This window comes from Ahaetulla prasina, chromosome 1 (assembly GCF_028640845.1).
Source record: "Ahaetulla prasina isolate Xishuangbanna chromosome 1, ASM2864084v1, whole genome shotgun sequence".
Taxonomy (NCBI): domain Eukaryota; kingdom Metazoa; phylum Chordata; class Lepidosauria; order Squamata; family Colubridae; genus Ahaetulla; species Ahaetulla prasina.
The window spans coordinates 255,684,968-255,700,917 of NC_080539.1; the positions used below are offsets into that span (position 1 = coordinate 255,684,968).

At 39.5% G+C, this 15,950-nt stretch overlaps 1 protein-coding gene across 1 annotated transcript; it reads left to right on the plus strand.

The window, feature by feature from the left end:
• Positions 1-7,408: 7,408 nt before the first annotated feature.
• Positions 7,409-8,493, plus strand: LOC131184084 (olfactory receptor 9G4-like). Its single transcript, XM_058155033.1, has one exon. The coding sequence runs from the start codon at positions 7,543-7,545 to the stop codon at positions 8,491-8,493; it is 951 nt and encodes a 316-aa protein (XP_058011016.1). The 5' UTR covers positions 7,409-7,542.
• Positions 8,494-15,950: the final 7,457 nt, after the last annotated feature.

A 15,950-nucleotide genomic window follows, 5' to 3' on the forward strand; every position in this document is an offset into this window, starting at 1 on the left:
ACACAACATTTCCCTTCTTTGTTTCTTTCAGACTGAAATTCCATCCATCGTTGTAAAATTCCTATTTGCCAAATGGGCCCTTTGGAACTCATCAGGTATTTTGGCATGATCTCTTTTTGTGTCAGCCGTGGAAGACCCTGCCAAACCCCGATTCCTCATCACATCCCACAAGACAGTGGATTTAACCTAGTTTTATGCTCCCAGCCATGAATTCCACCCCTCACCTACATGGTGTTGCAGCCTGAGTAGTTCTTAGGCTTTGCTGTTTCCCAAGTCAGCAAGAGACCTTCTTCTCCATCCCACCCTGATCAGCTGTACTGGATGATTTTTATTTATTTATTTATTATTTAGATTTTTATACAGCCAAATTAAAAACAGTACAATATACAAATTAAAACGAAATTAAAATAACATATTCTATAAATGGCTGAAAATTTAAAACCGTCAAATTTGATCCATAAAATTCATAAAAATACCCCAATTAAAATTGCTGGCTGAGGAACTCTGGGAGTTGTAGTTCACAAGTCTTAAAGTTGCAAAGGTTGGAGAACCCTGCTGTAGTCAACCCTCTGGTCAACCCTTTCATTTATAGTTTACACAACAAGAATGTAAAGGCAGCCCTAAAAAAAAGTTGGTAGGAGATTCATAGCTCCCAAATGAAGGCCATTGAAACTCTCTTTCTCCAGACAAATTTCAAACAAGTTAAGCCTTATTTTAGAGCAGGGGTCTCCAACTTTGGGAACTTTAAGACTTGTGGACTTCAACTCCTAAAGTTCCCCAGCCAGCAAAGCTGGCTGAGGAACTCTGGGAGCTGAAGTCCACAAGTCTTAAAGTTGCCAAGGTTGGAGAACCCTGCTGTAGTCAACCCTCTGGTCAACCCTTTCATTTATAGTTTACGCAACAAGAATGTAAAGGCAGCCCTAAAAAAAAGTTGGTAGGAGATTCATAGCTCCCAAATGAAGGCCATTGAAACTCTCTTTCTCCAGACAAATTTCAAACAAGTTAAGCCTTATTTTAGAGCAGGGGTCTCCAACTTTGGGAACTTTAAGACTTGTGGACTTCAACTCCTAAAGTTCCTCAGCCAGCAAAGCTGGCTGAGGAACTCTGGGAGCTGAAGTCCACAAGTCTTAAAGTTGCCAAGGTTGGAGACCCCTGCTTTAGAATATCAACTTTCCTTCCTTCCTCCTTCCCTCCCTCCCTCCCTCTCCCCCTCTCTCCTGGTGGTCAAGAGAGCCATCTTCAAAATCTCCATATTTGTTGTTCTTGAGGGGCAATTGTTTCCCACACATATCTTTGCAGTCCTTTCCCTATCCAAAAGCATCTTCAAAATATGGTCCTAGGAGGTAAATAGAATGAAGCAGAGAAGGCAAGATCAGAATGAAAATATTGGACAATGATAGACTAGGCACACAGTTTCAGCCTTGGGAAAAATGAAAATGTATTGATTATAGGTGTGCTTAATTCTTTCCCAAACATTACCCAATATTTGAAAATTTACCTAAGGGCTCTTCTCTTAAAGCCCTCCTCATAGTCACATGCATATAAATGTTCCCACACTTGTGATTATTTTAAAAAGTATACAGCCTTAATCACATTGCCCTAAAACCAAGTCCTATCCTGCCTCAGCAATCTGGCTGGACAGCCGTTACTGGTTTCACATGGGATAATTTAAAAGAACTATATTTCCCTTTTCATTGAACCTTTCTCCTTCTTTCAGACCTTCAGTAATAAAGGAATAATGAAGAATCTTGAATCTGAGTCAATTCAGATCTTTAAAATTATTTTAGCAGTTTTTAATTTTGTTCTCTTGTTCTTACTGTTTTTATTTTTATTATTGTTATTGCCATTAGTCATGGATTGTGAGCCATTAGACATTTTAAGCTCTGCTGGCTCATAGCTGGTATTCAGGTTCATGAATATTTAACTTTATCAGAAAACTTCAGTTCTAAGTAGGAATCTGCAAATTGTTCTTCTGCAAATTGTTGGTGAAATGTGGAATACATATTTGAGCTCAATTATTGTGCAATGATTATTTCTTGTTATTACCATTATTAATACTTATTACGTTATTTTACCAGAAACAGAATTTTGCCACCCTAATTCACAATATTGGCAGTAAAATCACTGGAAACAACCTTTGATGGCTCAGTGTGGATTGCATGCTTTGGCTGCTTCCAAGAAACCTGAAATGTTCTCATCTTTGATGGAGTCCGTATCTGAATCGAAATCCACATTGTATTTCTATCAAAATAAAGAAATATTTATTTATATAAAAGACCTATATCACTTAATTTCTTCTCATGAAAGGTATGAGATCTAAAATATATTGAAATATTTTTTAAAAAAATTGTTTTTTGTTGTTAAATTTAATTATTTATTCATTATATGTACTGTATATGTGTCCCATTTCAGTATTCATTCAATAAAAGGTACATTAAACAGGACAAAAACAAAAATAAAGACACATATTGCTGTTTGAATGTTAAAAAACATTTAATGTGGATATTGTTACTCATTTTAGTTTGGATCCTTTTAATTGCTATTATTGCTATTATTATTTTAAAAAATAATTTCTCTCTTTCTTCAAAAAACCCCACCATATTCTCAGCTTCAAAGATTGCCTTGTTATATGATACACGTTGTACTTATTGGATGCACTCCTGCTTGAATTTACAACACAGACTTCTGCTGTGAATGTATACTACTAGTTTTGTATTGCTGCATCGTCTCCAATTTTAGTCTCCCAATCCTGTACTACTCAGCAGGGTTCTCTTTTCAAATGTTATTTTTATTCATTTATTTCCTTATTCAATTTTTATGCCCACCCAATTCAACCAAGTGGCCCTGGGCAGCTTACAAGTCTACAACTTTAAAACAATTAAAACAAATAATGCTGTAAATCTCCAAGTGTCGTTGCATTGTGGGAATGGGTGGCAAACAAATTTAATAACTATTTTTTTTAAAAAAAACATTAAAACAATAAAAACAGCCACAAAATATATACAAATATAAACAGCAGTCATGATGATTAGTCTGCTAATAGTGAAGCCAACTAACAAGGCTCTTCTCACATTCTAAGTACATAGCCAAGTTTTTAGAGCTTTGTGAGAAGCTAACAGGGTTGGGGCCATTCTGATCTCTGAGGGGATATTCCGTAAGGCAGAAAAAGGCCCACATCTAGTTCCTGCCGGTCAGTACTCTTTGGCTGATGGGATCTGCAGCAGGCACAATCTGTTGGATCTTACTGGAAGGATAGAAAGTCTTGGAGAAAGAGGTCCCTCATGGAACCTGGTCCCAAGCCATATGGATTCTTGACACTGTTGGCACACACCTTCATAAACTGTGAGGCTTCTCCTTTCCTTCTGGGATCAAAGATTATATTCTGAATATATGGGACAATCAAAAGAATACATTTTAAAGGATAACCATCAGATTTTTAAAATTGGCAATATAAAAAATATTGGTGGGCGTCATCAAGTCCTATGGTCTTATGAATAATTCACGTATGTTTGGAAAAAAATATTTTAACATATACAGTATAGATAAATGTATTATATGTTATATTAAATTATAACTCGAAATTTTGGGATAGAATTATTTTCAAGAGATATAGTTTATTTGCCCTGGATTGTTCCTGAGGGAATTATTTTGAAAAACGGGAAAACGGGTATTATTTCATTATGAAGGGCAGGATTTAAGAGATATATAACTTATTTGTTTTTGAAAAGACAAGTACCGTATTTTTCAGAGTATAAGATGCACCTACCTCTTTTGGTGAGGAAAACAACAAGAAGAAATCTGCCTCTGCCTCCCAGCAATTTTGCCTCCTTGCAGCAAACAGCAAACAGCCTGCTTTACTTTCATTTTTGTTTTCAGCATAGTTTGATTAGCACAAGAAAAAAAAAATCTGCTCCCAGCAATTTACCTCCTTGCAGCAAGCAGCAGAGGCCCGTGCAGCAAAAGGCAATGCAGTCTGAAACAGCTGAGAGTCGGGAGGCCAATCCAAGGGACAATCAATTTGTGCTGTGCCAAAGCTGAAATGGGCTGTTTCTTCTTGCATCTTGCTGCAAGGAGGTAAATTGCTGGGAGCAGAGGCCAGTGGGTGGGTGGGGCTATATTCGGTGTATAAGACACACTCAAACTTTCACTCCCTTTTTTGGGGGGGGGAAGGTGCGTCTTATACTCCAAAAGATATGGCATACCCATTAATGCAAAAATTATTTATTCTGTTTGTTTTCCTTTTCTTGCTTTTTTGTAAACATTCTATAAGTAAATAAATAATGATAATAATTTAAAAGGATTCACTGTGATCAAATGTACTTTTCGGAGGGTTTTTTTCCCCCTCAAAAATGGCCCTGAGACAAGTGATGATTGCAGCTAAGTGCCCTCAAGGTGGAAGATGATTGTTTACCTGGAGAATTCAGGAAGCCTCGGGATGTTTTTCACTTTTTTTTCTTAGGTGAAATACCCTATGGAAGATTTAGCAAAAAACAAAACAAAAAAACCCTCACCTTTGGTAGTAACTATAATATTCCTACTTCATATCATCAAGAGGGATAATTTAATCTAAGTGCTTCCATAGGGAATTGAGGCTGCCTAATTTGAAGGAGAAATGTGAGCACTTGGTTCACGAAAGCACAATGTTCCCAGATAAGTTGATCTGTTGGCTTGACCAAGAGACATAGCAGGAAAATACTCAGCTGCATCCAGGTAAGTTTGGCATATCTGGGAATAATTTAGGTAGATGTCTAACAGGATTCTATGCTTATCGCAATTAGGTCTTGACCAATGCTCACAAGGCCTTTTGTGTTGCCTCTGATGGTCAAGGGTCTCAGAGCCATACATCAACCCATCCATTCTCTATCTGTGAATACAGAAAGGTGTTCAAAAGTGGCTCACTTTCTGCTTCCCTCCAGAACCAGTCATGTCCATGGCAGTCACTTTTTCCAACCCTTCCTCTAAAGGAAGGTTGGAATCAACCATGCCTCTTGATGATTCCTACTTCATTATCCAATTCTTAGTGCATTTTAATTTGTTTCTTGTTCCTATGTATAATCTTGCATATGTGATCAGTCTTAGAATGGGAGTTGAAAGATGAAGTCCAGGTAGAGCTCTGAGAAACAACAGGAAAAGCTGTTCACAGTACATCTTTAAAAAGTTTAATTATCTAAACTGTTGATTTCCATGAAGTGAAAAGGGAGCTATTCACACTTTGGAGGAAAGGAGATCTAAGCAGAAGATGGCAACCTCCTGATGAGATGAGTCTCAGGAAGAACCTTGGCTAACAAATGTGCTGTTGCACACGGGGAGGGAGGACAGATCTTACCTGCTGCTCCACAGAATGGAAAAAAGGTCCTTTCTTCTGCTGTGAGATTTCTCTTTATTTTTCATTTTTTAAAACAAATATATTAATCAGATATATAGATTCCTTGTCAAACTTGGTTAAGCTTCTGCTATGAATATATACTATCATTTTTTCCATTGCTCTGTATTCTCCAATATTAGTCTTCCAATCATATTTGCTCTGCAAGGTTTCTCTTTTCCAGTGTTGTCCCTGAGGGACTCTTGCCACTGTCAGCACATCTTTTCATAAACTGTGAGAGATATTGCCTAAGAGCATATCTAATAAAAATATTTGTGGTTTTAATTCAAAATTTTATTATCAGAATTTTCTCGATATATTGATGTATTTCTTTCCCATACTATTAAGCCTTTTTGCACATATTTAAATGTTCAATTTTTTGTTGTGACAATTCCAATATTTATTGTTGTACAATTTGTTCATCCCTGGCAATCTGTAAAAGAGTTATAAAGCAACTATCAAACATGTTGAATCAATTTTCCCACAAATTGTAGCTTGAGATCAAGGTTCTTGATTTATTTATTTTTTTATATAAATCTTTCAAACTCTGACATTTTCCACAAGAACCTTTCTTCTGCTGTGAGATTTCTCTTTATTTTCCATTTTTAAAAACAAACATATTAATTAGCGTAGATTCCTACTTCATTATCCAATTCTTAGTGCATTTTAATTTGTTTCTTGTTCCTATGTATAATCTTGCATATGTGATCAGTTACCTCTTAATATAACTGTCCTTGAAATAGAGTGATGCTGGTAATGCAATTGTTGGACTGGTCCTTGCATTTAACAGGTTTTCTCATCCCATCTTCTTTGTCCCAAAGGTGCTTTTTTTCAAGAGGCAACTGGACTTTCTTGGTTTCCAGAAAGTCCAGTTGCCTCTTGAAAAAGCACCTTTGGGACAGGAGTCTCTTGCATTGCTTCAGAGTGGCCAAGCTATATGATTGTTCACTGATAATAAGTGGATCCTCCTTCCAATTTGTTATAGTTTGCTCTCATGATAATATGGCATAGTAACATGGCACCAATTGTAGAAAGTTAGCACCTACCCCTCTCCTAGAAGAATGAAATATTTTGAGAAATATTAAAAAAGAAGAATATATTTCTTTGGATGAGAAATGGAGAAACATGTTTTCTTAGAGGGAGAAAGCAGCCCCCACCTTCCTTAATAGCCCACAGCAGATGTCAGCACTTAAGCGATAAAGAGATAGATAGATAAATAGATAGATAAATAGATAGATAGATAGATAGATAAATAGATAAATTCATAGGCAAACATTACCTGAACAAAAACAGAATGGGATTAGCCCTCACTCAAGATGTTAATTTTTTTAATTTGTCTATTTTTTTGGCCACCCACTTTCTGGAGAGCTTAAATGACTTCTCTGCTAAAGGGTTTCACTTTATGAGCAAGAGTTGGCTGTATTTTAACTATTTTAATTCCTCAATGTGCTCTGGCATCTGCCTGATTTGTAACTCTGGGTTGCAGGTATTGCTGAGGAAAAGGAAGGTATTCGGACAGAATGGTTTAGCTTTCCATGACACTGTGACTCATTGATTTTCAGTGTGTATTCCCCCATTTCTAATCTAATGATTGTTATTTAGGGCAAAGATGCTTTTTGTATTTTTGTACAGTTCATTTAGTGACCATTCAAAGTTACAAGGGCACTGAAAAAAGTGACTTATACAGTTTTTCACACTTAGAACCATTGCAGCATCCCTACAGTCATGAGAGGGCAGGCGAGGCGAAGCGCCCCTCAATGTAAGTGACATCTAGTTGGCCATGCCCATCCAGCCATGCCCACCCAGTCATTAGGGCAGAGAACCGGTTGTTAAAAAAATTGCAGCCCACCACTATTTTCCACCCAGTTTTCATCAGCCCCAATCTTGTTAACAGTCTGAGTCTACCTCCAGAAAGGATTAACAGACTCATGGAGTGCTATTAAACAATGAGGGCCTTATGTTGTCCTTTTCTTATAAAGGATAAATTCTGTAAATGTAACTGGAATATTAAAAAAAGCAAAAGTAAAAGTATTCGGGGGCAAAATTGTCAAACTCATGCCAAATATGTCAGAGAAGGGGGAGTTCAACACATCATTCAAAATGTTAGCAATTATTCTCTACTTTAGTTCTGAAAAGTGCCAATTTTTGACTTCTCTTTCTTTTCTAAACAGATTGTGCTTATGAAAATGACAGGAGTGGAAGGCAATCAAACACTTGTTACAGATTTTGTCCTTGTTGGATTCACAACAGATCCATTTCTACGAATAATCTTCTTTGTGCTGTTTTTGGTCTCCTACATCCTAACACTGACTGGGAATCTGGGCCTTCTAGCACTGATCTACCTAGACTCCCGTTTGCACACACCCATGTACTTCTTTGTGGGAAGCCTTTCTTTTCTGGATGTCTGGTATTCCTCAGTCTACACTCCTCGGATCTTGTTTGACTGTGTGTCTAAGAACAACCACATTTCCCTAGCTGATTGTGCAGCTCAGTTCTTCTTCTCTGCTGGCTTGGCCTACACGGAATGCTTCTTACTGGCCTTCATGGCCTATGACCGCTTTGTGGCCATCTGCAACCCACTCCTTTACAACACTGCCATGCCCAAGAAACTCTGCATCCAGCTGGTTGTAGGAGCTTATGCAGCTGGCTTTGCCAATGCAATTGTACACACTGGCAACACCTTTCGGCTACATTTCTGTGGCAATAATGTGATCAACCATTACTTTTGTGATGGGCCTCCACTTCTTAAAAAGACCTGTAATGACATAGGTGTCTATGAACTCATTGTGGCTGCTGTATTGGGTTCCAATTTGCTAGTAACCACAGCTATCATTGTAAGCTCATACATTGGCATTGGAGCAGCCATAGTTAACATCCGGTCAGCTGCAGGGAGACGCAAAGCCTTCTTCACTTGCTCAGCTCACTTGATCTCTGTTTCCCTCTTCTATGGTTCCATTCTCATCATGTACCTCACACCCAACTTTCATCACACTCCAAATTGGGACAAGGCAAATGCATTGTTTTATACTGTAGTCAACCCTCTGGTCAACCCTTTCATTTACAGCTTACGCAACAAAGATGTGAAGGCAGCCTTCAAGAAAGTCTGGGGGAGATTCACAGCACCTAAATGAGGGCCATCAACATCTCTTTTCCCAGATTGTACTTCACACACTTTAAACCTCTCCCTTTGGGGTCTTCCTTCCTTCCTTCTTTCCTTGATGGTCTAAGGAGCCATCTTTAAAATCTACTGTATTTTTCGGAGTATAAGATGCACCAGAGTATAAGACTTAGTTTTTGGGGTGGAAAATAGGGGGAAAAAATTCTGCCCACCAGGTATTCATCTGGCTAGTTCCAGGACATTAGTTCGCTTGCTGGTTTTGAGGTTGGGGCTGGTTAGGGCTGTGCTTCTAAAGCACAGCTGATTGTTGGAGAGAGCAGCAATTAGAAAAGCAGGCAAGGAACGGAAGATTGCTTTGCTCGCATTGGGGCTAAAAAACAGTTTCAAAAGCACAGCTGATCATCGGAGAGAGCTCTAGTGCTAAAGCAAGCAAAACGCGGAAAGGGTAAGAGAGGGCAGCAGCTATTGCAGGTAGCCATTTGGGGCACCGCACGGGGTTACATTCGGAGTATAAGACACACCCAAATTTTCAGCCTCTTTTAGGAGGGAAAAAGTGTGTCTTATACCCCAAAAAATACGGTATTTATTTTTCTTGTGGGGAATTGTTTCCCACGTGTGCATCTTCCCCAGTGATGAAATCTAAATTTCTTTCCTACCAGTTCTGTGGGCATGGCTTGGTAGGTGTGGCTTGGTGGGGTCATGTGACTGGATGGCTATGTAACCATGTGACTTGGGAATCAAAAGACAGAAACTCACTAACAATGTCCTACTGGAGCAGGGTTGGACTAGATGACCTCCAGGTCTTTTCCAGCCCTGGATTATCCTCTAATGCTGTGTCTAGTGCCAGGTTTGTAGTCCGTCCGTCCGTCCTTCCTTCCTTCCTTCCTTCCTTCCTTCCTTCCTTCCTTCCTTCCTTCCTTCCTTCCTCCCTTCCTCCCTCCCTCCCTCCCTCCCTCCCTTTTTCTCTTTCTTTCTCTTTCTCTCTCTCTCTCTCTCAAAAATGAACCCCCCACCCCCATTTTTTGCTTACACACCCCATTTTTTGCCTAGCAGGCTTCAGCTTTTTTACCTTTTAAAAAAGGCTTTTAAAAGGTAAAAAAAGGCTCTGACGATCCCAGCTGAGTTGCCTGATCTTCAGAGCCTCTTTTTTTTACTTTTAAAAGCATTTTTACAACCTATTCAGCTTAATAGGTTGTAAAAAAATGCTTTTAAAAGTTTAAAAAAAGGCTCTGATGATTGTGTGGCTCAGCAGAGCATGGGCAAGGGGTGGGTGGCCAGAGATTTTTGCTACCAGTTCTCCGAACCACCACCCGCCATCGCTACTGGTTCAGTCGATCCGGTCCAAACCGGGAACATTTCATCCCTGATCTTCCCAGTTTTCCTTTCCCCTTCCCTTTTCCTACCTGAAAGCATTCCAAAATATGGTTTACAATAAGGGAAATAGAATGGAAACACAGCAGGCATGATGATAGACATGTGTGGACGAAACATGTGCTTAATTCTCTCCCAAACTCTACCCAATATTTGGGAATGACCTCAAGGGTCTTCTCTTAGAGCCCTTCTCACAGCCATGTTCGCAAATGTGTTCCTCCACTGATTTAATTATTTAAGAAAGTGTACCAGCCTAAATTGCATTGCCCAAAACTGAGTCCTATCCTGCGTCAGCATTCTGGCTGGATAGGCCTTACTGATTGCATATGAGATAATTTAAAGGCAATGGTTGTCTTTACTGAAGGAGGCAGTGGGGCAGGTAGCTGGGAACCAGGATTAGCCACCTTTTAACTCACCAGAATGGCAGGATAGGACAACGGTGTGCTCTGTGCTAGTAATCTGTCATTCAGTCTGTTGTTGAACATGGTGTCGCACTCTTTGCATTGACTGAAGCAGAAAAGAGCTTTTTCCCCCTTTTCTATGAACCCTTTTTTCATTTGGATATTCAATATTTAATTTTTTCCCTTTTTGTAGCCTATTGTTTTTCAAATCCACGTTTGAATCAATATCAGCTTCACTAGTAAACCATGTCTAAAATATTGTCTCTTGTTGTTCTAAAAATCTAAAAAAAAATTGTTTTTTTAAAAAACTATCTTCTTTTTTATTTGTTATATTTATGTATTTATTTAATATATATGCATACCTCATACCTCATTTTTCATTTAAAAAAAACCCCATATACACAAAAAAGGCCAAAACGAATAAAAAGATCCATATTGCTATTTGGAATTTTTTTTTAGAATTTAATTTGGACATTTGGTACTTATTTCTGTTTGGATCATGTTAGTTATTATTATTATTATGGTTCAAAATCCAGTCAGCCAGATATTTAGACTGGATTTGCCATTTTTGTCCACCTATCCAAGTCTTTTCCAAAGTTCTGGGATAGCAGAAGTTATTCTTTGATGGGGTTAAAGGTGTTGTTGCAGGATAGAAATGGTTCCAAATAAAGCAATTGACTGATGAGGATTTTGTCATGATGTTCAAGTGAAGCTCCAGCTCAGGGGTGGGTTCTACTTACCTTTACTACTTCTTGCAAACTGCTCTGAACCAGGGGGCAACCCACCACTGCTCCAGCTCCAGCCGCTGGGCCTGCTGGGGAATTAGGCTCCCTGTCCTCAGACCAATTAACACACTAAAACATTTTTAAACAGTTTTAAAAAACATCCAAAATAACTATGGCATAGCAGCTGAGATACTGTACTTGACCAGTTAGCAATTCAGCCAGGAAATGGGGGCCTTGATACATTCAGCACCCGGGGCACAGAACATAGCCGGATGTTTAGGGCCTTATGAAGGCTTAACAGGGTTGCGGCCATTCTAATCTTTGAAGGGAGGATTTTCCATAGAACAGGGGCCGTTGCAGAAAAAACCTGACTTATAGTCCCTACCAGCTGACACTCTTTGTCTGACAGGATCTGTGGCATGCCCGATCTGCTACATTAAGTTAGATGGGTAAAGTCTCTCGGAGAAAAGTGATCGCTCAGGTAATCAATTACCAAGCTAACTATCACTTTGAATTGCACCTGGAAACACACCAGTGACCAATACAGCTCACATGGACATGGTGTTATGTATGCTGTATATTTGGCACCGTTTATTACCCCCACAGGCACATTCTGCACCACTTCAAGTTTCTAAATGCTCTTCAGGGGTAGCCTCATGTAGAGCATGTTATAATAGTCTAAATGAGAGGTTACAATGGTATGAGTCCCTGTAAGCAGGGCCTTCCAGTCCAGGAATGGACGCAATTGGTGTACCACCCAAAGGTGTGCAAAGGATCTCCTAGCCACAAATGTCACTTGCTTGTTGAGCAGGAACCATAAATCTAAGAGGATCCCCAGATTGTGCACAGGGTTTGTCAAGGGTAATACAACCTCATCCAGAACTAAATGTGGAAGAACCTTGTGTCCAGATGGTCCAAATACTTATAGCCATTCTGTCTTCCTAGGGTTGAGTTGGAACCTGTTTTTTTTAGAATAGAATATAATATAATTTTTTATTGGCCAAGTGTGATTGGACACACAAGGACTTTGTCTTGGTGCATATGCTCTCAGTGTACATAAAAGAAAAGATACCTTCATTAACAATTCTAAGATACAACACTTAATAATAGCCATGGGGTACAAATAAGCAATCAGGAAACAATATCAATATAAATCATAAGGATACAAGCAACAAAGTTACAGTCATACAGTCATAAGTGGAAGGAGATGGATGATGGGAACGATGAGAAGATTAATAGTAGTGCAGATTTAGTAAATAGTTTGACAGTGTTCAGGGAATTATTCGTTTAGCAGAGTGATGGCGTTCAGGAAGAAACTGTTCTTGTGTCTAGTTGTTCTAGTGTGCAGTGCTCTATAGCGTCGTTTTGAGGGTAGGAGTTGAAACAGTTTGTGTCCAGGATGTGAGGGGTCTGTAAATATTTTCACAGCCCTCTTTTTAATTCGTGCAATATACAGATCCTCAATGGAAGGCAAGTTAGTAGCAATTGTTTTTTCTACAGTTCTAATTATCCTCTGAAGTCTGTGTCTGTCTTGTTGGGTCGCAGAACCAAACCAGACAATTATAGAGGTGCGGATGACAGACTCAATAATTCCTCTGTAGAACTGGATCAGCAGCTCCTTGGGCAGTTTGAGCTTTCTGAGTTGGAGCAGAAAGAAATTCTTTGTTGTGCTTTTTCGATGACATTTTTGATGTTACCTGTCCATTTTAGATCTTACGATATGGTAGACCTAGAAATTTGAAGGTTTCTACTGTTGATACCGTGTTGTCTAGTATTGTAAGAGGTGGAAGTATGGAAGCATTTCTCCTAAAGTCTACCACCATTTTTACGGTTTTGAGTGTGTTCAGTTCCAGATTGTTCCAGTCACACCACGAGGCTAGTTTATTTATTTATTTATTTATTTATTTATTTATTTAGTCACAACAATATATGTAAGTATCACACAAAAAGATTATATAGTATATAAACACATATATGAGTAAATATAAGGAGGTATAAGCATATATATATATATATATAGGAAGAAGAAAAGAAAAACAATAGGACAGGAACGGTAGGCACGTTTGTGCGCTTATGCATGCCCCTTGTTCAACCTCCCGTCTGTATGCAGATTCATCATTGTCTCGAATGAGACCGATCACTGTTGTGTCATCTGCGAACTTCAGTAGTTTAACAGATGGATCATTAGAGATGCCGTCATTGGTATACAGAGAGAAGAGAAGTGGGGAGAGCACACAGCCTGGGGGGGGAGCTGTGCTAATTGTACAGGTATCTGATGTGATTCTGCTTAGCTTCACCTGCTGCTTCCTGTTTGTTATACTTACACATGTATTCAAGTACCTGTAGCTGGTTTAGCTTAGTTAGAAGATTGTCTGGAATAATGGTATTGAATGCTGAACTAAAATCTACAACCAGGACCCTTGCATAGGTCTTTGGAGATGCAAGATATTTTTACCCCATCCGATCCACAACAGCCTCCAGACAGTGGGTTAAGGTGTCTACAGCATCATTCAAGAGGCCTGGGATAAAGATAGAAAGCTGGATGTCATCTGCATATTAATAATATCTCATGCCAAACTGATGGATCTCTTCACCTGGTGGCCTCATGTAAATGTTGAATAGAAGGGGAGAATCGAACCCTGAGGCAGGGGCTGTGGGCAGGATCTTTCTCTCTCTATCAACACCAACTGGAATCAACCATAGAGGCAGAAGGCGAACCAACACAATATAGTGCTACCCAGCCCCAATTCCTGAAGCCAGCTCAGAGGGATACTATAATTGATAGTATTGAACACTATTGAGAGGTCAAGAAGAGCCAGGATAGATGTACTATCTCCATGCGGCTCCCACCAGAGGTCCTCCATAAGTGCAATCAATGCTGTCTCAGTCCCCAACCCTAATCAGAACCACATCTGAAATGGTTTGGATAATCTGCCTCATCTAGGGTTCTCTGAAGCTGCTATGCAGGCACTCTCTCTACCACCTTCTCTAAAAAGGAAAGGTTGGAGATTGGATGAAAGCTGTCCGGACAACTTGGATTGGATTATGTTTCTTTGAGGAAGGGCTGCACCATCATCTCTTTAAGAGCCAGCAGGCCACTCCTTCTAAGAGAAGTTAACCATCACCTAGACCCAATCACATATGAGTTGGGCCTGAATGGCTTAGCTCAGTGGTGGGTTGCTACTGGTTCGGTCCGGATCTTGTGAACCGGTAGTAATGGCAGTGGAAGGCTCCGCCCACCCACCCGGACATCATCACAAACACTCTGCACATGCACAAAAGCTTCTGTGCATGCGCGAGTAAAGCAAGCATGCACGCTCCCATTGTGAACTGATAGCAAAGGTAAGTGGAACTCACCCCTCGTTTAGCTCCATGCAATCGATCTACCTCTGACTCCATATCTAAAGATGGCAGGTTGAAATCTTCCAGCACCATAAATTCAGGGAGGTCTACCATCAGCCCAACTGTGGAATCAAGGAACTCAGATTGCTACGTAGCAGAGAGGCTGGTATAACAGCAACAGTTTTAACTGGTCTCTCCTGGTATCCAACTTAAGAAACAGTGTCTCACATCCAGCAATGTGTAGGGCAAGGCTCCTGAATGCCTCCCAAATATCTTGGACAATCTTGGATATATAACTTTTCTCTTTTTGAAAAGACAATTTTATTAATGCACAAATAATGTATCCATTTTCTTTCCCATTTTTTGTAATTTTCATAAATCTTTCGGTAAATAAATAATGATAATAATTGAAAGGGTTCACTATGATCAAATGCATATTTCAAAGTTTTTTCCTCCCAGAGATGGCCTGAGAAAATGATGATTGCAGCTAAACTTCTAATTGTTTACCTGGGGAACTCAAGAAGCCTTGGGGTTTGTCCCCTTTCTTTTCCCAGATGAAATTCCCTTTGGAGAACTTAGGAAAAAATGTTTAGTAATGCTAATAATATTCCCACTTCATATCACCAAGGGGGGTAATTTAATCTAAGTGCTCCCACAGGATAACTGAGGATGCATAATTTGAAACAGGAATGTGGACACTTTATTCAGGAAAAAACAAGACTCCAAGATAGGTTGATCCATTGGCTTGTCCAACAGACATAGCAGGAAAATGTACTCAGCTTCATCCAGGTAAGTTTAGCATATCTGGGAATAATTTAGATAGATGTCCAACAAAATTCTATGATTATCACAGTTAGGACTTGACCAATGCTCACAAGGCCTTTTGTGTTGCCTCTGATTGTTAAGGGTCTCAGAGCCATGCACCAACCCATCCATGCCTGCCCTTCTGTGAACAGTGGAAGGTATTCAAAAGAGGTTCATTTTCTGATTTCTGCTTCCTCTAGAAGCAGCTCTCTGCACCATGTGCATGGCAGTCACTTCTTGCAATCCTTTCTCTAAAGGAAGGCTAGAGTCAATCCTGCCTCTGAAAAGAGCCTTAGAATGGGAATTGAAAGTCAAAATCCAGTTAGAGCTCTGAGAAATGACAGAGAAAGCTTTTTATATCATTTCTTTGGAATGTTTAATTACCTAAACTGTTGTCTTCCATGAAGTAGAAATAGCAATAGCACTCAGACATATATACCACCCCACAGTGCTTTATAGCACTTTTTCGGCATTTTACAGTGTCAACATATTGCCCCCAAGAGTAGGGATCCTCATTTTACCAAAGGATGGAAGGCTGAATCAACCTTGATCTCTATTAGGATTGAACTTGAGACTTAGGGCAGTTTGCCTACAGCACTGCGTTCTAACCATTGTGCTAACCAGAGTTCCTGGAAAGAGAGCTGTTCACACCTTTGAGGAAAGCAGACATTAATTTGGAACTAAGCAAATAATGGAACTCCCCTGATGAGATGACCCTCAGAAAAAACCATGGCTGAAAAATGTTCAGTTACGTAAAGGAAAGAAGGCAGATCTTTTCTGCTGTTCCACTGGCTAAAAAAGAGGTCACTCAGTGGGACCAGGATGGG

Coding starts and splice junctions, on each gene's coding strand:
- LOC131184084 (XM_058155033.1), top strand. CDS start 7,543: ATGAAAATGACAGGAGTGGAAGGCAATCAAACACTTGTTACAGATTTT.